The 24624-nt window shown below is 41.8% G+C and overlaps 1 protein-coding gene across 3 annotated transcripts in view; it reads right to left on the bottom strand.

Moving 5' to 3' along the window:
* Positions 1 to 12084: 12084 nt before the first annotated feature.
* Positions 12085 to 24624, bottom strand: part of AMOT (angiomotin) — a 64250-nt gene continuing 51710 nt past the window's right edge. For all 3 annotated transcript variants that reach the window (XM_072818105.1, XM_072818107.1, XM_072818106.1), the window contains 4 exons: positions 18579 to 18701; positions 17593 to 17825; positions 15409 to 16131; positions 12085 to 15072 (listed from right to left, as the gene is read on the bottom strand). In XM_072818105.1, the coding sequence (XP_072674206.1) occupies positions 14975 to 15072; positions 15409 to 16131; positions 17593 to 17825; positions 18579 to 18701 (1177 nt within the window). In that variant the 3' untranslated portion in view covers positions 12085 to 14974. The remainder of the gene's footprint in view (positions 15073 to 15408; positions 16132 to 17592; positions 17826 to 18578; positions 18702 to 24624) is intronic.

Genomic DNA, 24624 nt, shown 5'->3' with positions numbered 1-24624 from the left:
GTCTCTGCCTCTGCCTGTCCCAGCTCCCCACAGCTTGGTCTGCTAATCTACCCCAAGGACTGGGCCCATCCCGTTTCAGAGCAAGTGACACTTGGGGTAGGAAGTCCTCAAGTGGCCACCTTCAACCTCCTTCATTCCAAATTCCAATCACTGTCCACCTTCTCCCCCCCACATTGGGACACTCTCCTTGTTCTCTCATTTTCTGAATCCCTGCTTCTTCCCCATCTGTGCCCTAGTTTGTAAAACAAGAGCTATCTGCAATTTAAGTGTCTTAATTAGATAGAGAGGACACACAGGGGAGGAGAGGGGAGGTTGCAGATAAGAGAAAGAGGGGACTTTACATGTAGATCAAAGTACATGAAATTAGGGTGAAGTCCATACCAAAGGTGGTGTTGATGGTGTTGATCTTGATCTGGAAGAAGCATGCCTTATCCCCAGAGACTGACGGGGGCAGAAAAAAGATGAGTAGAGCCATAGGTAAGTTTGCTATTGGAGAGGGCTGGGAATTGAGGGTGGTCATAGGGCTGATTTAGAGCTGGTTAACACCAGCATGGCAACAGCAGCTGATTGCAACTGAAGCGTATTCTGAGTGGTCAATGGCATGTTCTATTACTATATATTTTTAATATGAACCTCATATTTCCACCTGAAAACTGCTTTCACATTGGGGTGGGAGTTGAGGCGAACCATGAGTGAGGGAGGTGGGTATTTGGAGGACAAGTGAGAAGAATGCTTTGTCTGGAATACTTTCTCTTTTTAATTTAAATTAATTAATTAACATATAATGTATTATTAGTTTCAGAGGTAGAGTCCAGTGATTCATCAGTTGCATAGAACACCAAGTGCTCATTACATCAAGTGCCCTCCTTAATGCCCATCACCTAGTTACCCTTTGTCCTGACCCACCTCCCCTCTGGCAACCCTCAGTTTGTTTCCTAGAGTTCAGCATCTCTTATGATTTGCCTCCCTCTCAATTTTCATCTTATTTTATTTTTCTTTCCCTTCCCCTATGTTCATTTGTTTTGTTTCTTAATTTCTACATGAGTGAAATCATATCATATTTGTCTTTCTCTGCTTGACTTATTTTGCTTAGCATTATACCCTCTAGTTCCATCCACATCGCTGCAAATGTAAGATTTCATCCTTTTTGATGGCTAAGTAATATGTGTATACATACCACATCTTCTTTATCCATTCATCTGTTGGTAGATATCTAGGCTCTTTCCATATTTTGCCTATTGTAGACATTACTGATATAAACATTGGTGTGTAGTTGCCCCTTCGGATCACTACGTTTGTATCCTTTGGGGTAAATACCCAGTAGTACAATTGTTGGGTCATAGAGTAGCTGTATTTTTAACTTCTTGGGGAGCCTCCATACTGTTTTCCAGAGTGGCTGCAACAGCTTGCATTCCCACCAACAGTGTAAGAGAGTCTTCCTTTCACCAACATCTGTTGTTTCTTATGTCGTTAATTTTAGCCATTCTGAATGGCGTGAGGTGGTATCTCATTATGGTTTTGATTTGTGTTTCCCTGATGTCAAGTGATGTTGAGCATTTGTCATGTGTCTATTGGCCATGTGTAAGTCATCTTTGGAGAAATGTCTGTTCATGTCTTCTTCCACTTCCTTACTGGATTTTTTTGGGGGGTGTTGAGTTTGATAAGTTCTTTATAGATTTTGGATAAGACATTTGCAAATATCTTCTCCCATTTAGTAGGTTGTCTTGGTTTTGTCAACTATTTACTTTGTTGTGCAAAAGCTTTTTATCTTGATGAAGTTCCAATACTTCATTTTTGCTTTTGTTTTCCTTGCCTTTGGAGATGTGTTTAGCAAGAAGTTGCTGCAACAGAAGTCAAAGAGGTTGCTGCTTATGTTCTCCTCTAGGATTTTGATGGATTTCTATCTCACATGTAGGTTTTTCATCTATTTTGAGTTTATTTTTGTGTATGGTCCAGTTTCATTCTTCTCCATGTGGCTGTCCAATTTTTCCAACACCATTTGTTTAAGAGACTGTCTTTTTTTCCCTTGGATATTATTTCCTGCTTTGTTGAAGATCAGTTGACCATAGAGTTGACAGTCTATTTCTGGGTTCTCTATTCTGTTCCATTGATCTGTGTGTCTGTTTTTGTGCCAGTACCACACTGTCTTGATAATTACAGTTTTGTAATATAGATTGAAGTCTGGCATTGTGATGTCACCAGCTTTGGTGTTCTTTTTTCAACATTCCGTTGGCTATTTGGGGTCTTTTCTGGTTCCATATAAATTTTAGGATTATTTGTTCCAGCTCTGTGAAAAATGTTGATGGTATTTTGATAGGAATTGCACTGAATGTGTAGATTGCTCTGGGTAAGATGATACTCTATGTTGAGAACCCAAAATACTCCACCAAAAAATGGCTAGAACTCACATAGGAATTCAGCAAAGTGTGAGGATATAAAATCAATGCACAGAAATCAGTTGCATTTCTATACACTATCAATAAGGCTGAAGAAAGAGAAATTAAGAAATTGACCTCATTTATAATTGCACCAAAAGCCATAAGATACCTAGGAATAAACCTAACCAAAGAGGTAAAGGATCTGTACTCTGACAACTACAGAACATTTATGAAAGAAATTGGAGAAGACACAAAGAACTGGAAAAACATTCCATGCTCATGGATTGGAAGAACAAATATTATTAAAATGTGTGAGATACTTTCTGAGGGAACAAGAACCTGGCCAAGAGCAAATATAGAAGTTCTCAGCTGAAATTGGAGCCTCTGAATGTGTAGTTGCACCAATTTATTCATCTTTCTCCAGAAACCACAATAGCCTAGATACAGAAATGGAGAATATAGTTTGCTGGATTGAAAAAAAAAAAGTTAGTGAGCACTTACTTTTTTTTTTAAAGCAGGTCTCACACCCAATGGAGTTATGGGGCTCAAACTGATGACCCTGAGTTCAACAGTCAAATGCTCAACTAACTAAGCCACCCAGGCGCTCCAGTGAGCACCTATTTTTAATCAGGCACCATTCTAGTTTCTAAGGATATAATAATGAGCAAAAATAGGGTGATTGACAATATTAAACAGTGCATGTAAGCATTTTTCCTTCCATTCCCTGGGAAATCACACAAAAGCAACAAGGAGAATAAAAGAAACCCTACAATCTTCATCTATCCACTAAGACAGATATATACAGACTCAAAAATGAACTTGCAGCTTCCAAAAGTATCTGAGATAAGAGAGGAATGGGAAGAAAGGATGGGAAGTGAAGAACTGAGAGCATAGCAAGAGCCTAGCAGATCTCAGGAAGCTTCAACAAAAATATACTTCCTGAAACTGACTGGTACATCCTTACTTGTAAAAGCTATGTCTCTAGCTTGCAATAACAGGTCTAGGCACTGGGATGAGTAGATCAGGGGTCTTCCCGAACTAGATTTGGCTCAGATGACTGATGAGGTGGGACTAGCCAAGGAACCACAGAGAAGCCACATTTTCAGGAAGTTATCTGCCTCTCTGCCTCCAGAGAATTGAGCTTTTGGATAGTGAAACATGGAAGGCTACTCTGGCCCATTTTCCATACTGAGAATCTTCTGCAAATAACTGAGACCAGATAATCCAAATCAAGGGTGGGTAATAAAAAAGGAACTGACACAGTATTGACAAAAGTATACTCTTTTAAGAAGTGGAAAAGAGCAACAAAAACAAAACACCATTAAAAAAGTATACTGCTGAGTAGATGGAAATTGTATGCAAATATTCCTCCATAAAATTAAAAAAAATAGTGAAGTAACTAATCTGCTGACAAATACAAAGCAGCCATGAAGAAATTGGAAGAGACAGTGATACAACAGAAGTTTAAACTAGCAGAACTCAGTGGAATGATCATATTCTGAGTATATTTTGAAGGTGGAATTGATGAGATTTGCTGATGGATTGGATGTGGGATGTGAGTTGCATGGGCCCGTTCCAGTGCTGTTGGAGGGAGGGTCTCTGCTGTGATCACTAACTCCAGGTGCCAACTTCACTAGGCCATGGTGCCCAGTTGTTTGGTCAAATACCACTGGAGGTGTTGCTATGAAGATATTTTTTTAGATTAGAATTAACATTTAAATCGGTAGACTTTGTATAAAGCACATTACCCTTCATAATATGGGTAGGCCCCATCCAATTAGTTGAATGCCTTAACAGCAAAGACTGTTTCCCAGAGTAAATGCAATTCTGTCTCAGTATTTTGGACTTGCCAGTTTCTCTCATACATATACATATACATATACATATACATATACATATACATATACTGTTGTTGTTTCTCTGGAGAACCCCATTATAACTGCTGTCTCTTTCCACTCTGATTTACTTCCATTACATTCTCTCTCATCTTCCAGATCTAACAAAGGGGAAGTTCAGTTGGAGATCAATTTAGTTTGTGATCAGTGACATATATTTATGTGGTTTTTAGTCAGTCCTGTGTATAGATAAATTATTGCTAAACCATCCTAGTAAAAGAATAGATTCCAGAAATATCCCAGCTGCTCACTCTGCTGACCTATCCAGCATGGTAATACAAAGGTGCAAAGCCAGAGGTCTTAGCACTATATGAACATGTCTTATGGTCCTTGACACTGAAAACACGTAAGGTTTGAAATGTATGGATCCAGAAGCCGAGCCGTGGAAAATGCCTTCAGCCACCTGATTTGCAAAATAGTATGTAGAATATTCGGTTCTCACTAATGTATAAAGACAGAGGATGTTTTATTTCATTAAGAATATACTCAATAATGTAGTGTATACAACTATGCATAGCACTTTTACTCATTTTGTGATGGGAATTACATAAAATACAATTTATCAGAATTCTTTTTTTTTTTTTTTTTTTTTAATTTTTTTATTTATTTATGATAGTCACACAGAGAGAGAGAGAGAGGCAGAGACACAGGCAGAGGGAGAAGCAGGCTCCATGCCCCGGGAGCCTGATGTGGGATTCGATCCCGGGTCCCCAGGATCGCGCCCTGGGCCAAAGGCAGGCGCCAAACCGCTGCGCCACCCAGGGATCCCTATCAGAATTCTTATATTTGTAAAGGACAAACCTGGATCAGTTCGACGACCATCAGTTCTACTTCAAGTATGTAAAGTTGCATGTGTCAGCTTTTCAACTATCAATAATAATAGTACATTTTCATCAACCATGCTAGCAAAGCCTAAATTATCTTCCCATTCTCTCTATAGAAAAGGATATTATAAAACCATTATCATATGAAGAAGAAAACAAAAATATGAGGGAAAGTATAGGAAAATAGTACTATGGAGGTGTGTTGGGCAGTTAATAAAAATAATGTGTTGATATCACCTCACATCTGTCAGAATGGCTAAAATCAACAACACAAGAAATAACAGGTGTTGGCGAGGATGTGGAGAAAGGGGAACCCTCTTGCACTGTTGGTGGGAGTGCAAACTGGCACAGCGACTCTGGAAAACAGTATGGAGTTTCCTCAAAAAGTTAAAAGTAGAACTACCCTATGATCCAGCTACTGCACTACTATGTATATACCCAAAGGATACAAAAATACCTCAATTCAAAGGGATACATGCATCCTGATGTTTATAACAGCATTATCTACAAGAGCCAAATTATGGAAACAGACCATGTATCCATCGACTGATGAATGGATAACAATGTAGTATATACAATGGAATATTACCAGCCATAAAAAAGAATGAAATTTTGCCACATGCAATGACATGGATGGAGCTAGAGGGTATTATGCTAAGCAAAATAAGTTAGTCAGAGAATGACAAATATCATATTATTTCACTTATATGTGGAATTTTTTTTATATATGTGGAATTTAAGAAACAAAACAAACAGGTGATGGGGATCAAGGAGGGCACTTGTTGTGATGACCATTGAGTATTGTACGGAAGTGTTAAATCACTAAATTCTACACCTGAAACTAATATTACACTCTGTTAACTAACTGGAATTTAAATAAAAACTTTAAAAAGTAATATTTTGTTTTTATTTATTATCATGTTTGTGATATTTGTCAGCTTTTAAAAATTATAATTAGTTGTGATTTCTCATTCTAAGTAAATAGTATCTAGTGTATGCGTAACTTTTTAAGGTCCTTTTTAATTAAGAGGATCTTCCAAATGGTCTAAACTTCAAGAATCACAAGATGTGGACCTCCCCCGGGCATGGGAGAAGAGAAAGAAGAGTTTTAAGAAATACATGCTTTTTATTTTTTGGATCCTTTAACTTTGACTGTTGGGAAGAATACAAATTCTATGTGTTTGTTGTGCAACTAGTTTCTAACACTTAACAGGTTACAAAAAAGTCATTTCTCTTTCCCCTTTCCATAGCTCCACTTAGTCCCAAGGTGTAATGGTGGCTCAGTAAGTGTCTTCCTTTTCTTGGCCATCTACTGCAGTGTGACACATGCCTTGATTATTTCCCTTCTACTCTCCTTTGTTGGTGCCACTCAGTCCCCTACAATTGGATAAATGCAAATTACCATTGACTCATGGCTTAAAAGAAATGTAAACTATCCTGCTTTCCTCCTGTTCTGATCTCAGATTTTCCTGGGAAATTTATTCTTGTGGACATGTCTTCTTTGGAAGATGACAGGCCTAGTAAGAGATCAGATTGGGTCTAGCCAAGACCGAATAAAATGTCAAGCATGGGCACAACTAGTGGGGGAAGAAATTGAAGCTTGATGAATAGCTCTTAGGCCTATAGAATATTTTCAGTATATTCAGATTTTAAAATGTCTTTTATCTATGCCACATGGCCAATTTTGGGTGCAAGTGAAAGAATCTATGACTTCAGAGGTAGTATTTAGTCTCATAGAGTCAAGGAATGTAAGAGCCAGAAGGAACACTAGAGACCATAATCCTGTGACTTCATATTACAGAACGGTCACTGGGGCTAAATGAGCTGGCCAAGATCATAAATATGGTTGTGGTTGTTTCAAAGGCTATAAACCATGTAAACCAATAATAAAAGTAACCAACAACATGTCTTGTTTGATCAGAGCAGTAAATCCATCCACTTAAAAGTCATATCTGGGGAGAAGAGACAGCCATTTTGCCATCAATGCTAAGGGTGAATGAAGAAAATAAGATGGCTGCCTATTGAAGTAGAGGTATGTGTGAGAGCTAATGTCCAAACTGGGCATATTCATTTAACTTTGTGCAGTTAGGTGTCAATTATGTAGCAGGGAGACTGAAGAGAGTAAGGGAAGTAAGATAAATAAATGCCAGGAAATTCTCAGCCAATGTTTGTCCAAGTATGTAGTCTCAGGATGAGCTACATCAAAATCTCCCAGGAAGTTTGTTACAATGAGAATTCCTGGGGCTTACTTACCCTGGAACACTACAGGGTAAACTGCTCTGGGGGCAAGACCAGGGGGTGGGCAGTGAATAAACACTTGAGGTGATTCCAATACAGATGGTTTGGAGAGGCCTTTAAGAAGTACTGTTCTAGGTTAACATCAGAGAAAATAATGACACCATAGCAGTGGTGTCCTGTAAGCATGAGAACAGAAGATACTCAGAACAAAGCATGATGATGACCCTGCTGGAATAAGAGTTCAAGATATCTGGGTTTTAGTTTTAAATCCATCAACCGTAGAACTTCCGGTTAGTTGTTTTACATTTTGTGATGCATTTTATTCACTTTGCAATGGGAAACTCGAAAGATTTTAAGCAGAGGAATGACATGATATGGATTATAGTTGCTGCTGCATAAATATAAACACAAATGCTAGAATAAATATATTGTTGCTGAATAAATATAATTAAATAGTAGTACAAGAGTAGACATGGCACAAAAGTTAATATGCTGTCAAAATAGTCTAGGTGAGGGCAGCCCGGTTGGTTCAGCAGCCTTCAGCCCAGGGCATGATCCTGGAGACCCGGGATCGAGTCCCATATCGGGCTCCCTGCATGGAGCCTGCTTCTCCCTCTGCCTGTGTCTCTGCCTCTCTCTCTCTCTTTCTCAGGAATAAATAAATAAAATCTTTTTTAAAAAGAAAAGAAAACAAAACAAAACAAAAAACAAAATAGTCTATGTGAAAGATAGTGGTAGCCTAAAATAGGTTGTTGCCTATAGTTGGAAAGTAGTGAATGGATTTTGTTCATTTTGTTAGGATTAATGATGGATTGGGTAACAGCGATGAGGAAGAGGGAGGCATCAAGGATGACTCATGAGGTTCTGGCTTGCAATGAGTGGTTGAGATTTTAAGGGGTATGTGTGATTTGAGGGTTCAGATGATTGAGCATGAAGTCCAGATTAAGTCAGGGCTAAAAGCCTAGGAGGAAATGGCACATCAAAGGATTTCAGATCTCTTGGAAGTCAAAGAGCAGACAGAGTCAGAGTACGAGACCTGGGAGGATGGAAGCCTGTGACCAGAGAGTGGGGGCACTGGTGTATGTAATTTTCATGATGGATCAGTTCTACATGATGACCAGGTCTGGGTTAACCATAAGCACAGCAGGCTGAAGTGAAGTGGATGTGGAGGTCAGTCAGTGGAGTTGGACAGGACAGTGAGCTAACAGGACCAGGATGCTGATTGGGTCATTTGAGCCTGGAGAGGACAATTGTGACTTCTGGGCCAAAATCATCAGTGATCCTAGGATAGTGAACTAATCAGTAGATGATGATAAATAAGGAACAGGTAGATGACAGGGACTTTAAAGGAGCTGGAGCTTTTTTATGAGTGGAGGAGAAATAGCTTAGAACCTGCACTTGGGAGCCTTTAAAGAAAATATATTTCCTTTTTTAGGATGCTGGGTGGTTCAGCGGTTGGGCATCTGCCTTTGGCTCAGGTCATGATCCCATGGTCCTGGGATGGAGTCCCACATCTGGCTCCCCACAGGGAGCCTTCTTCTCCCTCTGCCTATATTTCTGCTTCTCTCTCTGTGTCTCTCATGAATAAATAAATATTTTTTAAAAAGAAAACGTATTTCCCTTTGATATTTGGTTGTAGAATGTACCCCTTCAATTTTGAGAAAGTAGGTTTGGTTTAAGGCAGGAGTCGTGAGATCAAACAAAAGCTTTGTAAGTGGCAAAGCACAGACATGCTATTGTCTTGTTTGGTTATATGCTTTGGTTCCAGGAGTAACACTTTACACTTTTCATTGTTAAAAATTTCATTTTCATGCATACTGAAATATTTATGGATGCAATGGTATGATGTCTGGGATGTGCTTCAAAGTAATACAGGGAAGATGGGCAGGGGTTATAAATGAAGGAGTCCCCATGTACTGATAATGCTGAAGCCCACTAACAGACACACAGAGGTGCCTTGTACTATTCTGTTTTGTGTATGTTTGAGTTTTTCTTTAATAGAAAGTTACAGAAACCTCATCCTTATAGATTCGGCCCATTGTTTTTGACTGGCACGTTTTATGTTCTCATTTTGTGAAGCTCTCTTATCCCCTCTTCACGAGGTCCACAAGGACAGATTCTTACCCCATTTTACTAATAAACCTCTCTGATCCTGTGAAGTGACTTATCCAAAGGCAAACATCTGTTTAGCTGCAGACTTAGGACTAGAACTCCCATGTTATATTGACTACTGGATCAGTACCTTCTACTGCCTCATAGAGTGAGCTTGTAAGTTTCCATTAAGAGGTGTTGAAATTTGGAGTAGTTCTCTCGGGCCTTTGATCTTGGAAACAGTGGTCTTCGTTTGATTGCAGGTCCAACAAAGTGACATTGCCTCTGCACATGCTATTCCTGCTGTTAGGGTTAACGCCAACACATCCTTCAAAGCTCAACTTAATCCTCCCACCCCCTCTCACACACACATACTCTGCACTGTCCCAACAATCATACTGTCCTTTGCACTAGTTCTGAATCTTGTTCAAACTTTTTTCATTTTGTGTGCCACAGTGAATTATAAATGTATGTATGTGCATGTCTATGTGTCGTTTTCTCTAGTAAATCAGAACCATGAACTCTTTTTTTTAAAATTTCGGGGCCTTTTATGTAATGGCAACATCTTATATGTCATTATTCAACAAGTCAAACATGCCTGAAGCCATTGTTAGGGGCACTCAACAAAAACAAAAACAAACAAAAAAACAAAACAAAACATGGGAGCCTAAATAAAGACCCTGGATTTGGCTGGCTTGTGCACCTGACAGGCAAGTACTGGTATGAAATTTTAGTATTGCTTTCTTTCTGGAAACTGAGTCCTGTCCCCCAGGAGTCTTCACTCAAGTATCAAGGTGACTGCCAAGCACAAAAGAAAGTATTTTAAAACTAAATCACACTATTTTTTTCCCATAAAAACCTTCCTGCAAGAGAAGATGGACTGGGAGAAGGTGGGAAGCAGGAAGTATTTTTTTCTACAACTGTGTAACTCAGATAGACTGTGAATAGCTCATCACAGTAGGGGAGGTCCAGGGGAAGGGGAGATGAAGTACCCACCCAGATGATCACATCAGTTATAATACCAGCTAATATTTACAAAGCTCCTACAATGCAATCTCAGTCACTTTTGGAGGAACACTGAATTTTCTCCCTGCAAATGACCGTTCATTAAGAACTGGGCACAATAGACTTCTGAAAGAAATGCTTCACAAAGCTTTGTAAGAAGGTGTGGTTGACTTGATGCCATCTTCTTCGTCCTGAAAAAGCATAATGGGCTTTCACACATAGTTTCCAACACACTCATCATAAATATGAAGGGGATGCAGCCCAACGTCATAACAAATCAAATTTAGAGTCTCATGAATTCTATATCCTCTTCCCACCCATTTTGCAACACCCATCAAACCAATTTCACTGTAAAAAGTATCACTGAAAAGCCCAGCCCATGGGGCATCTCATCGTCCTCAGCAGGGTGGGACCTAGCGGTAAACAGGAGGTGCAGGGAGAGCAGTGTGAAGGCAGCTTTAACATTTTCAGTGAAAAAAGCCAACTTGTTTGCAGTTTTGATTTGCTTTTAATAACAAGCTCTCTCAACCAAAACTGATGAATTGGCATAAGAACAAGGGTACAAAAGAAACATCAAGGGGGCCTTCCAAATTGCTAACTAAAGGATGAATTCTCTGCTTTGTGTGGCCATCATTTTATCCCTTGGTAACAGGAGATAAAAAGACGCAAAGCTTTTAATATATGCTGCCTGAATACAGAAAGGAACTGGTTAGAGCATGTGGCCTGTGGTGTTATCTTAATACTTTATAATCACATTCCATACTTTAAGCAAATGTAAATTCTGTCGCATGCTGCCCTTGAAAGACAATTTCAGTGCATACTAAATTGGAGGTAATCACCGATACCTCATAAATAAAGCCTCTGGTGGATAAACACCGAAGCATTTACCAAGCAGCACTGCACTTTAAAATAGCTAACTTTATTGTCAGTGAAAAGATAGGCACAACATGGATTCAAACCTGCTTAACTTTATTGGAACTAGCTCAATTACAGAACAGGGTTTCAATCATTATGGGGCCACATACATTTTCAACCAAAGGTGCTTCTTCTCTAGCCATCTGCCAACCCCAGCTATCCATTTTATAAACACATGCCATTAATCACAAGGGAGGCCAGAAGGAGGTTTGATGACTCCATGTCACCCATCGTTGCTATTGGGAAAAAATAAACAAACTTCTGACACTTGTCCTACTGATGATGAATGTCACTTGGGAGATTCTCTTTCCAAGGATCATGGCGGACTGAAATCGATGGCAATTAGCCCATAGTGGATGCCTTCCTTTGAAAACATGTTTAGGAAAAATGCACACATTTGAAGTAACACATTTCATATGTGAATAAGCAATTGAGATAACAGGAGATTGTATGGCTAACAGACATGAGAATATCATTTATAAAAGTTAGTCCATATGTATACACCTTAAGCTGCCGCATTATGAGTGTTTAGGCTCTTCATAAAAAGTAGTTTGCACAGTTTGTTCATTTTCCAATTCTTGTACCCACCCAATTGTGTAACAAAAGAACACTTGGTGTTTCCTATGGCAGATGATGGCAGATATTTCCATTTCTGCTATCCTATCATCCTGAAGCTCAAAAGCAGCATGGAAAATAAATCCTTCATTGAAACAACAATTCAGATACATGATTTTAAAAGAATGTTCAAGCTACTTTTATTTAATAAAAAATTGTTAATAGGAGTTTTATATCAAGTAAAGTTCATTCTAATGAAGTTTTTCTGTACATGGGACATTGGGGTACAACTGACTTAAAAGGTCCCCAGAGACCACCAGGCAGTACAAGTTAAGACAAGGTCACCCTTCTGTCCTGAGGTTCCAGTAAAATGCATAGATAAGTGGGAGTCCAGAAAGAGCCCCCAAATGTTACATATCCACACAATTGTGAAAAGGTGACTAACATGACATTTCTCCCATAAACCAGAATTTTTCAAAGGACACCTATTAGAGATTTTCTGAAAAGGCTGAATCTACCTTCTTTGTAAACAGAATACACTGACATGGACTTCTTCCATCTCTTAGATGTACGATATCACTTTAGCAAATTACCTGGGAGTAAAAACTGAGCCCAAAAGGATTGCCTCTGGTATGAGGGGGCAGAGATGCTGTGGCAAGTTCAAGGTAGCCCTCAGCCAAGAACTTCCTCCTTTCCCAAAAATACATGAGTCTAAAGAGATGGCTGCCACATAGTGTGGAATGTAGGACATTTGTCACCTTAAAGAATGTGATTAAAATCAGGGCTCCTAGAGCTAGCAAAAATTCTGGCAATGTGTTATAACCACAAAAGGAGTAGATGAGAGGTTTAATTTTATTTGGATTAATTTATTTGGCTAGAAAGTAGCAGTCCTGAAGTTTGCTACTTGTGGCTTCTACTATTTGAGGACTTTCTCCCTTATGGCCAAAGGGTAGTATGAATGAGAAGTGAATTAGAAGTAACACAACTACGCTTTTAATTTCTATTTGGGATTCACTTGACGACTGAGGACTAATGTGTAGGATGGTCACTTCATTATTCAAATGTCAATACTGGCTGAAAATCATATCACTCTCCCTCTACCCCACAAAATAATTCCTCTGGAAGAGAATTAGGAATGGCAGAAAAATAATTTTAAATATCCCATTCCTGTGGTCACCGAGGAACCCTCTAAGATGACCTGAGACAGCCAATCCCACAGCAAGAGAAAAAGTGAGGTCAATTTCTTCGGGGGGAGTTTCATGTGACTCTGCTGAAATGAGGACCAGGGGGAGACCTTGAGAAAGGCACTGCAGGAGAGGCAAGGTAGGAATTTAGAACCTCGGACAGACTACTCAAGCCAGGGACATCTTACAAAATACGTATGCCCTGGTCCATGAAGATGCTTTTTCTTAAAACGAGGCTTGTTGTGGATAAGGGTTTCCCAAAAGAAGCATGGTAATTGGCAGGATGGAAAGCTGTGTTGTGTGAACTTGAAAAAAGTCACGTGACCTCTCTGGGTCTCAGACACGCCTCATCACTAAACTGAGGGGGTAGGGCTCTACTGCTACAGTTCCTTCTGGCCACTATGCCCCACAACATAATATATCAGGCCTACTCTTCTAACTAACACATCCCCAAAGTTCTACCCCCCACCCTTTACCTAGTACCCCCCCGCTCCCCTCACCCTCCCCTACCCCTGAAAACTGATCTTAATGACATTGTCTGCAGATGTGTCACCTTAATGAAGGGCAGAAAGGTGACACAGAGCAGGGACCGGGGGGCAATCAGCAGCCATTTTGCATCCCTGGAGGCAGCTCTATGACAAAGCTTGGAGCCATGGCCTCCTTGGTCCCTATCCACATGCGCATTTCCTGCTGCTCTCCAAAGGTATTCTGAGATGGAGTCACTGGCAGTAAGAAGGCATAGCTAAGGATACATCTACAGCCCATCTCTTCCCCGGCTGCAGCACAGTACTTTGGGCTTCTGATGCTATTCCTTTGGAGGTGATAGTCAACTATGCCTTTTAAGACATATGCTAAGAATTGGGGAAAACAAGAGGAGTTCTTTCAAGGTAGTCACCAGAGATTCAAAGCATTCGGCCCATCACCAGAAATGCTTCCTCATTTTGCCAATGACTGGAAATTTGAGACTGGTGACACAGCCAGTGAGTCTGTGCTGGAGAAGAAATAAACACTAAGCAGATTGGTCTCAGGAAAGGCAAGCGAGCTGTGCTGGTGGCCACACACAGCACCTCATGCAACTCTCCATCAAGGCCTCTGATGGTCTAACTCCCTACGAAAGAGGAAGTTATACATCATCACACAGCTAATTTACTCTCCTAGCATCTGAAAGCAATATATTAATTATCCAAATGCATAAATTACTCCAGAGTATATATATGAAATGTATGAACTTCCACAAGGGAACCAAAAGAATCCACTTCCAAAGCACCACTGAAATGAAGATAAACAAACTCCTGGCACAGGGCAGCTGGGAAATCGGGAGGGAAAATTAGCTCCAGCACCCTTCCACACCCCAATATCCCCTGCCTTTTCTCCAGCTTACATAGCTCCCGAAACTATTCTCTTCCATGAGCCCAAGATGAGAGCTCTCTCTCTCTGGATGCTGCCTAGATGGTAAGTGTACAAAACAGCACATGTGCAAATTCTCTCCAGCTTCCCACTTCTGAACTACATGTTACACACTGCCTTCCAAACGTACTGTGCTCTTCAATAAAAATGATCTGGAATATGGCAAGGCTAAATAAAATGACACACGTTGAAAACATTCATGTACATCCAGCTATTAACAGTCCTAGCATTTGTATAAATCCCAACAATAAACTTTAGAGCACATTCTGATTAATCGGTCTTTAGAGGTAACGCTCTAAGTGTGTACCAGACTAGGCTGGAGTTTGTATGGTGTTACTTAAGTACTACATCGTCTCAATAGAAAGCCCCTTTAAAGAACATCCCCCCCAACCCTAGTCCTCACCCTCAAAATAAGAACAAACAAAAGGGAAAAATGATTAAAAGCACTCTTGCTGAGCAACCGCAGTTCTCGGATGTGCCGTTTAGATGAGATATTCTACCATCTCTGCATCAGGCTCTTGTCCCAGGAGCTGAATGGGAGCTTTCCTTTCCAGAGTATTGGAGTGGAAAACAGGGCCATCTAAACAGAGACAGGGGATTAGAAAGCAGTTAGGGATAAGGTGACGATTCCTAGAAACAGACACCTTCCGAGCCACGAAGCCAATGGCAAAGTGAGACTTGCCTGACACCCCCTCCCCGTGTCCACCTGAACATTTGCTTCTACTAGGAGAAGGGCCTTGGCTCACCCCAGTTCCCATCCTGGTGTCCCAAGAAGCCATTTACAGATGCTGCCCTTGTGCCTTGTGATCCATTCCCTTTAGCACATGAACGACTGTGGCCAAGTGACCAGCGGGTCAACAAACCACCTGTAATTGAGGGCAGAACCCAAAGCTTCCCCAGTATGGACAATCATTACCTGTCTTATCGGGACTGCAGGTCACGCTTGGTATAGACAAACGACGGGACCCAGAACTGGCAGCTGGACTTGAAGAAGCCTCAGCCGGAGCCAGGGCCGGAGCTGGAGCTGGAGCTGGAGCTGGAGGAGAAGCCGCAGCCGGAGCTGGAGTTGGTGCCTGAGTCGGAGCCGAAGCAGAAGCCTGAGACGCTTGCGGAGCCAAAACTGGAGCGGTAGCCGAAGCTGGAAGCGGAGCCGGAGCAGCTGAGGCAACCTGAACAGCAGCAGTGGGAGCAACAGCAGCAGCAGCAGCAGCAGCAGCAGCAGCAGCAGCAGAGGCAGCAGCGAGAATCGGAGTGGCAGGAGCTGAAGAAACAGCAGTAGCAGCGAGGGCAGTGGCAGCGGCCGGAGATGGGGCAGAGGCAGTGGCAGCTGGAGCGGCAGCAGCAGCAACGGCAACTGGAGCGGCGGCTACCATGGTGGTGGTGGTGGTGGCAGCGGTGGCAGTGTTGGTGGCAGCGTTGGCAGTGATGGTGGCAGCAGCAGCGGCAGAAGCGGCTGGCATGGGAACAGAGATGGGAGCGACAGCGGCGGTCTTGTTCGGTTCCGTTCCCCGTTCCGTCTGGGTGCTGCAGTCACGGCTGCCCGTCTTGGAGTGAGCAGACAGCAGGGGCGTGGACGGTGGCACCGGCGATGGGGTGGAAGGGACGGACTCGACGCGGTAGTCTCCACCCAGGAGAATACCTATAAGGGGAGAAAGAGACAGGGGTTAGGCAGGTATGGGCTCCTGGGACCCAGATGCACACGTCTACTGGCCCTCTTCTTCCATGTAGAAGGTTCAGGAGGAACTTTCCTTGTGCCTCCAGAGAACCCAGAAGGCGGGTGTGGCAGGCTCATCCCACCTGGTCCTCACTCTCCACCCCAGCACCGTGGATGACACTTTTAGGTGTCCTGTGAATCAGTTTTGATTTTTTTCCAACAGCCACTGATTTCCAGCGAGCTTTCAGAATGCTTCTAGTCAGTTCCACTTATCACCCACATCATCCACTACCAGACAGCTGGGAAGGATTGGGGAAATAAGTTTGTAGTCATGGATGAATGTGAAAATAATTTTGTAAATGAAGGTTCTAATCAAGACCGTGGTCTCTGGAATGCGTCCTCTAGCCAAGGGACACTGCAAGTGTCCGACAACTAAAAGGGATATCAGAAACAACAAAAAGACCTAAAATTAAAATACAAAGCTGGTTTTCTCAGAATCTAAAAATGTACCTCATGGTGTCCATGATATTTCTGGGATTTTGATTAGAGGGGAAGGCCTAGGGATCCCTGGGTGGCACAGCGGTTTGGCGCCTGCCTTTGGCCTAGGGCACGATCCTGAAGACCCAGGATCGATTCCCACATCGGGCTCCTGGTGCATGGAGCCTGCTTCTCTCTGCCTGTGTCTCTGCCTCTCTTTCTCTCTCTGTGACTATCATAAATAAATAAAAATTAAAAAAAATATTAGAGGGGAAGGCATGGACAGGAATGGAATGAAAAAGTACATTCAGTTCTCATCTCAGAACATTCTGATAACAAAAACCTGCCACCCAGCATCATTTAGCTTAACTAGAACTCTGAGTCCTTCTATTATATAGGAGGAAAGAACAGAGAAGATCTGGAATTCTGAAATCTTGACTGACATGAAGCTCACGTGGGCTTTGGACAAAGACTAAAGATCTCAAGTGGCAAGGTCAGATCTGAGAATTTTTAAAAGGAAACTGAAGTTATCTTCCTTCCCACCCAAGGAGAACTCAGAACTCTTATCTTTGAAGGCCTTGGATTCAATCAGTGTTCTCTCAGTGAGATATCAGAATGTGGAGGAGCTCCTTTCAGGAGGATAGAAACCCAACCTGGTATATATCATCCTCGCTAGAATGTGGACCATCGCTCCTTTTCCTTGCTGAATGGGCACATATCTAAGTCAGGGCTCTCTTTATTTTATTTTTTTAAGATTTTACTTATTTATTCAAGAGAGACACAGAAAGAGAGGTAGAGACATAGGCAGAGGGAGAAGCAGGCTCCCCACAGGGAGCTTGATGGGGGACTTGATCCCAGAACCCCAAGATCACAACCTGAGCCAAAGGCAGATGCTCAACCACTAAGCCACCCAGGCATCCCCAGGGCTCTCTTTAAATGGGTCACATTAATTGTCTTTACTGTCATTACCTAGGCTCCCCTTCCAGCTCTTGTCATCTCGCTTTTCCTCCATGATGGGGGTGCCAGTCAGGGTGGAAGAATGTGAGAGCAAGCCTGATCCAGCATTGGAAATGGACATTAGAGACTTTGCTGGTCGCATGGATGACAGCTGCTCTGTCTTACTTGGCTCCTTCCGGGAACGCTGCTGGAGTACTTTGATCATGGCATCCTTCTCAATAATTTGGGCATGAAGCGTCTTAATCCTAGGAGTCAAAGATAGAGAACATATAAAGATGTTGTTGCTACCTCCATGTTCTGGTCTCATGGCCTGCATGGACTTAAGCTTCCAGTGTCTTTTCAACTAAGGGGTGCTTTAGTTATTTCTGGGTTGTAAAGCAAGGGAGAGTGTGCCATGCTTTTTAAAATGCCTTTCTCCACACCCAAATGAACATAGTAGAGCATGTGAGAGTTGTTGCTTAAACCTCACGAGGCCAAAGGAAGGTACTGGTTGTGGGAGAAGCTGCATGTGAGCAGGTAAATCAATGTAGTGGGTACTATAGTGACGAACTGGAGTCAGGGGAACAACGTATTTAGTGAGAAAATAAGAACTTCTATGAATGGGCCGCAATTTCAGTTAATAAGTAAATGATCATGAGTTTATAAGAGGTATCAGGTGCCCTACCTCCAAGTTGGAATGGATGTTTTTTTACTGTGCACTCTGCTGTAACACAGGGCTGAAGTCCGATGCTAGAAAGAATACCCCAGAGTGCAAATACCAGCGATACAGTTCTGGCAGAGGGAAGATGGAAAGCAATTACCAAGGCCAATGGGGAAAGCAAGGTAAAGGTCACTGCATTTCAAATCCCAAGTAACAGGCTGGCAGGGTTGTGGGGGTCAGGGGAAGCTGTGTTGTCAGGTTTTTCAGCTGTGAATGAAGACGTCTGCCCTTCCCTTCTGATCTATCTGGTCTTGATACCTTCTTCTCAGATCTACCAGGGTCCGGATGGATTTTCTACCTGCCCTCCATGTCAAGGCAACGCTTGTTGGCCATCAAGATTTCTTCCTCCTCTTTCTGAATGCGAGCTTCCAGAGCCGTGTCGTAGCTAGTGTTAGGAGAGTGGCTGATGACTGTTGTGTCCCTGGGAAGGAAGATGACAGTGATGAGGAAGACAAGGCAGCAAAACCAATGAATCCTATCATTTCCCTCCCAAGTCAAAGTATTGCTGGAAAGCCATAAGCTACAGCGAGACTTGTTAGGAATGGCTGGTTTCTGGATGACTTACTGAAAAGAACCTCCAAGATGGGAAGGTTCAGCACTCAGAGCTAGAAGCGGTTTTCAGCCTGAGAACAGTTACAAAAGTCAGTGAAGGATTCCACAAGAGACGCACAGGCTTGCCTTCAAAACTAGACAGATAGGCTCCCAAAGCCTTCTGGCTGAGAGTCCCTTCAAGGTTTTCGATCATAGCCAGGTAATGGGAAGATATTTCTATTTCCACTTTATCTTATTATTTATATTACACTTAAGATATAGATTTCCACTTTATTCTCATGACAGTTATGAAGGGGAAACGGCTAGACTTTGCTGAAAAACAAAGAATGTACTAGACAGCCATTGCTACAGATGTATAACAACTATACCCGAATGCTAGAAACAAACTATGAACACGTCAACAGTGAAGGTCAGGTAGGGCATGCAAGCCAAGTTAGAAACAGGGCCTTTGAGTCAGTGCCACTTAATTCCTATCTGACCTACATCAGAAACATTCCAGTGCCAACTCAACAAGTCTCACCCCCATGACTGTTCTCTTGCCAGGGTCCCAACTGCACAAGGGACCATCCTGTTTCATTTGAAAGTCTCTAAGGCCATTAACTCAAAGACTCATTAATAAGGAGTAAAGTGTGTGTGTGTGTGTGTGTGTGTGTGTGTGTGTGTGTGTGTAAGAGAGAGAGAGAGAGAGAGAGAGGGAGAGAGAAAGAGAGAGAAGGAGGAGAAGGAGAAGGAAAAAAAGGAGGAGGAAGAGGAAGAAGGGAAGGCAGTGTTGGTGGGGAGAGGGTCTAGCCCGTGGGTGAGGCTGATGTCTACACAGCACAAGTCAAAGACATATGGAAATCCTATATCGTCTTGATAAATGAGGTCATACATCTTTCTTTAGTTCATTTAGAACTAGTGGTAGAAAAAAAAGTGAAGGGAATGAAGAAAACTGGATCTCCTTTGAATCACTCGCAGGGAAAGAAAAAGGGATTAGGAAGAATATTGATGTAATTATATTGGTCTTCAAGGAAAGCTGACAATAGACCAAGAAAACAATGAATTGGCACTGTTTCATTATACTTCTTATGAGAACGAGGATCTGTGGGAGAATTTTCTGTTGGCAGCTAGCTGTGTTCTCTTAGCTTAGAGATTGTGACCAGTGCAGATGGGAAGGAAAGGGCAGGGGATAAAGAGGCAGCAAGCTGGTATTAAAGTTAGGGAATTTGGGTGAGTTTACATAAAACCACTGTTTCCCCAAATGCTTGTACTTTATATGCAGAGCTAAAACAATGTATCTGAATGGTGAAATAATTGTAGTGCAAGTGGCTCCCATCAATTGCTAAGTTTGAAATATTTTAGCGTCTCAGAATTTTCCACTTGCTCTGGTGAGTTCACGTGCTTATAGTCCTACCGGGAATGGCACTTATGTTCCAAAGTAGCCAAGGGGATATGGCATTGTGCAATGTGGAGAGCACAGGTTCTGACTAGAGACTACACCAGGGTCAAATCCCACTTTCCCAAGTACTCTGCCACTAACAAATTCTATGAGCCCGGTAAGCTCATAGAATTTAACTCCTCTAATGCTCAGTGTTCTCATATGCAAGATAGAAATCATCATTATACCTACATCTCATGGCATTTTGGGGGGGAAGAAGTCAAAGTATGCCTGTAAAAGATATGGTGGCAGGCACAGTAAAAACACTGAATACAGTCATCTATTAGTTATGAGAGAAAAGTCTATAGGTAGAAGAAGAGTAGCAGACAAGAGAGTGTGACTTTAAAGAATTTCAGCTCCAAGATCATATCCTGGAGGCAATTCCTGCAGGGCATAGTTCCAATGGGATGGCTGCTTCAGAGCCAGGCCGCTCTAAAGAGTTCATGGTGTCTATGGACACTGGGACATGAGTGCATGGTTTGTCACTGGGGGAGCCAGTGCTGGCTCAATGCCACTTTCACTGCATAAAAGACCATTTTGGGGACTCAGAGCCCTGCCAGCTAATTGATATGGACATTGTGAACTCCTCAGGAATGGAGCCTGAAAATGTGGGGCACTTAGTGAATTCCTACAGAGCTGCCAGGACGGCCTTCAACATCAATCTTCCTTCTAGAAGACTGGCGCTACTAAGCCAATGGCTCAGGCAAAAGCAAGCAAGCACAGCTTTGGAAGGAGCAACTTGACCTGCTTAACTTCCAATACTCTGAGACCATCCTTACGCACATCTGGAGTGAACTGATGGCTTGAAAACACCACCTGCATATTCCAAAATGTAGATCCCTGAGCTTAATATCCTCCATCTGAATTCTTAATAAATGAGTTTCTGGCAACTATCCTTCCAATCATCTCTCTCCTTCCTTTGTCCAATGAAATTCTCATCACATTGCTTACATTGCTTTCTAGAATGTCACCCATGATTTCCTAACTAAAACATCTAGTGTTTTAAACTTTTAAACTTCAAATCCATCCTTCCTGAATGGGTATCATCATTTTGTTGATTTAATATGTGAACTCGACTATGAGTACGACACTGTGTTTGAAGTTACTGCGATGCTAAAAAGTGGCTACACATGCATAAGACTAGTCCCTGACTGCAGGAGACTTGCAAGACGAGGCAAAAAAATAAATAAACAGGCAAGGGGCACCTGGGATGGCTTAGTCAGTTAAGCATCTTTCAGCTCAGGTCATGGTTCCCAGGGTCCCAGGTTCAAGCCCCAGGGTCCTGGGTTCAAGCCCCAAGCTCCCTACTTGGGGAGCCTGCCTCTCCCTCTCCTCCCCGCTCCTGCTCTCTCTCACTATCTCTGTTGCTATCTCGGTTTCTCTTTGTCTCAAATAAACAGATAAAATCTTTAAAAGAAAGTAAACAGGCAAACAATTTAATTAAGACAGAAGGGAATTTGAACTTTATTACAATTGGCACTGAAGATTATTAGAGCTTTTTGAGGGGATTGATGTGATCCAAGCTCTGCTTTAGAAAGATAGCATTATCTCTGGGTGAAATACGATAGGGGGTAGGGGAGGAATACACTGGACTTGGGCAAACCAGTCAGAAGGGTTATTGTAATAATCCCAGCAAGAGATACTGAAATGACGAAGTGATGCAATAGTAGGGGAAATGGAACAGGCATAGGAGGCAGAATTGCTACAACTTGAAGACTGCTTAAATGTAGTTGTTAGACAGAGGGAAGAATGAATGAGAATTGTGTTGTTTCTAATTCAAATGACTAGAAAAAAATGGCATACCACTCACTTTCCATGATAGGAAAGTATGGAGAAATCTTTGGGAAAGCATTTATAATGAGTTTTGATTTTAGTTACATCGGAGTTAACATGTCTTATGAATAGCCATATGACAATATCCAACAAGTTGCTGACAATTCTAGCTTTAATCTAAGGGATGTCAGACTTACTATGTGAAGCTGTAGTAGAGAACAAGATAACTAAGACAAAAGGTAGAACGAGGAGAGAGTCATGGACAGAAACTGAGAAAAACCTCCAAGGAAGGAACAGATAGGCATGTATAATATGTGTGACCAGCTTCTACCTCTTACTTTCCTCTTCCTTCCTTCTTTCCCAGATTTACATCGCCCAAAATAAACACAAAACATTGCACGTTCGGAGAAGGTTAACAACCTAATTCAGAAAATGCAAACTCGTCAATTACATGGCCCATTGGGTTTGTTATCTTTTTTAAAAAAATATTTTATTTATTTATTCATTAGAGACACAGTGAGAGAGGCAGAGACATAGGCAGAGGGACAAAAGCAGGCTCCATGCAGGGAGCCTGACGTAGGACTCAATCCCATGTCTCCAGGATCATGCCCTGTGACAAAGGTGGCACTAAACCACTGAGCCACCTGGGCTGCCCACGGGTTTACTATCTTTTTATCCCTTTGCTGCTATTCAGAAATAAAGTCACCGCTTGTGAACTTCAATCTGCATTGCCGAATCCATCCCTCTAGGATGAATTACTCCGTAGGATTGCCCTCATCTAATATTAAGCATCTGGATAATCTCTAGGAGCACCACAATACAGAGTTATACTGTGGGTCATATTATTGTGATTATTTATAATATTTTTAAGTGACTAAGTAATAAACCTCAAATGGTCACTCTTGAATGGTTCATAATCCCTATTTCACTACCTTGAAATCATCGTTTCTGGGAGGCAGCAGAGGACAGTGGTGAAGGTGTCAAAATGTCATTTGCAATCCCGATTCCTCTTCTTAGTAACTGTGTGTGATCTTGGACAAAGTATTTACCCTGTCTGTGCTTCAGTTTCCTCGTCTGTGGAACAGGTAATAGTATTTATCTCAAAGAATTATTGTGAGGATAAGCAATAATTGTAAAGTACTTAGCAGAGTACCTTATGTAGAAAATACTACATGTGATTTCTTGCATTGACTATTTTCCCTTTGAGAAGTGGTGCTTCATAGAATGCAAGTGCTAAGAGGGGTATGAAAAGATCACCTAATAGGTCTTCTACCTGAGAAAAGACAGTTGTCTGTTACTATATTCAAATCTCTATTTTCATGATTTGCAATGGCCAAAGACCAGAAACAATCCAAATATCCATTTTTGAGTGAATGGATAAGCAACTGTGGTATAACCCAAACTATGGAACACTGCTCAGCAATGAAAAGGAATAAACTACCAATACGTGCATCAACTTGTGTGAATCTCAAAATAATTATGCCAGGTGAAAGAAATCAAACACAAAGAGTATATACTATATGAATCGTTTTATACAGTCTAGAAAAAGAAAAATTATAATGCCCAAAAAATTCAGATTGATTGTTGTCCTGGGGTCAGATGGGGGAGGAAGGGATCAAGTTGAAGGGGCACAAGAGAACTTTAGAATGTGTCCTCTCTCTTGATTGTGGCAGTGGCTCCATTATTGTATACACCTGCCAATGTTTATCAAAGCATACACTTGAACTAGGTGTTTACTTAATTTGTAAGTAATACCTTAATTGGAAAAATTCTACAACTAGCACTGATACTGCCCAAGCAACAGTTCCTAAATGTGCAGCCTGTTATCTACCTATGAGCTATTACACTGGGAATATACTGAGATACTAGCAGAATACACAGGAACCAAGCAGGCCATTAAAATGTGGCACTAGATTTACAGATTTAAGTTACAGAGTTACATATCATTTCCTTCTCTTTCACTTCTTTTCTCCTTCCTTCCTTTTTGCTTCTTTCTCTCCTTCCTTACTCAAATACATGTTGAGCACTTTCCATCTGCAGCCAATATCCTAGGCACTTAAAAATTATTTGGAAAGAAAACAGAACATAAACCTTTTACATTGAAAGGGGCAAAGAGCAGAACTGTGGTCAAATTTTTAGGGTTGAGAGGAGGCAGAATGAAACCACTGGGCAGAAAAGCAATGGCAAGAGATGTTGGAAGGGAAGGTGGAAGAGCTCACAGGCTCTGAAATGAAGGTTTCTGAATGCTACCTTCCAAATTTGAAGTCTTATTAGGAAAGGAAGAAAAGGGGGGAGTCCTGGGTGACTCAGTGGTTGAGCGTCTGCCTCCAGCTTCGGGTGGGGTCCCAGAGTCCCACAATCAAGTCCTGTATCAGGGTCAAGGAGCCTGCTTCTCCCTCTGCCTGTGTCTCTGCCTCTCTCTCTCTCTCTCTCTCTCTCTCTCTCTGTGTGTGTGTGTGTGTCTCTCATGAATAAATAAATAAAATCTTAAAAAAAAGAAAGGAAGAAAAGGGAATCTCTGTGGCCAAGCATAAAAGGCATTATCTTTGAAAAAAATTAGCATAATCCTGGAAGAGAAGGGTCTGGAGAAATTACCTAGTCT

The sequence above is a fragment of the Canis lupus genome, chromosome X, assembly GCF_048164855.1.
Source record: "Canis lupus baileyi chromosome X, mCanLup2.hap1, whole genome shotgun sequence".
NCBI classification, from domain to species: Eukaryota; Metazoa; Chordata; class Mammalia; order Carnivora; family Canidae; genus Canis; species Canis lupus.
Note: the sequence above shows the minus strand (reverse complement) of the source record. Positions and strands in the feature narration are given on the sequence as shown.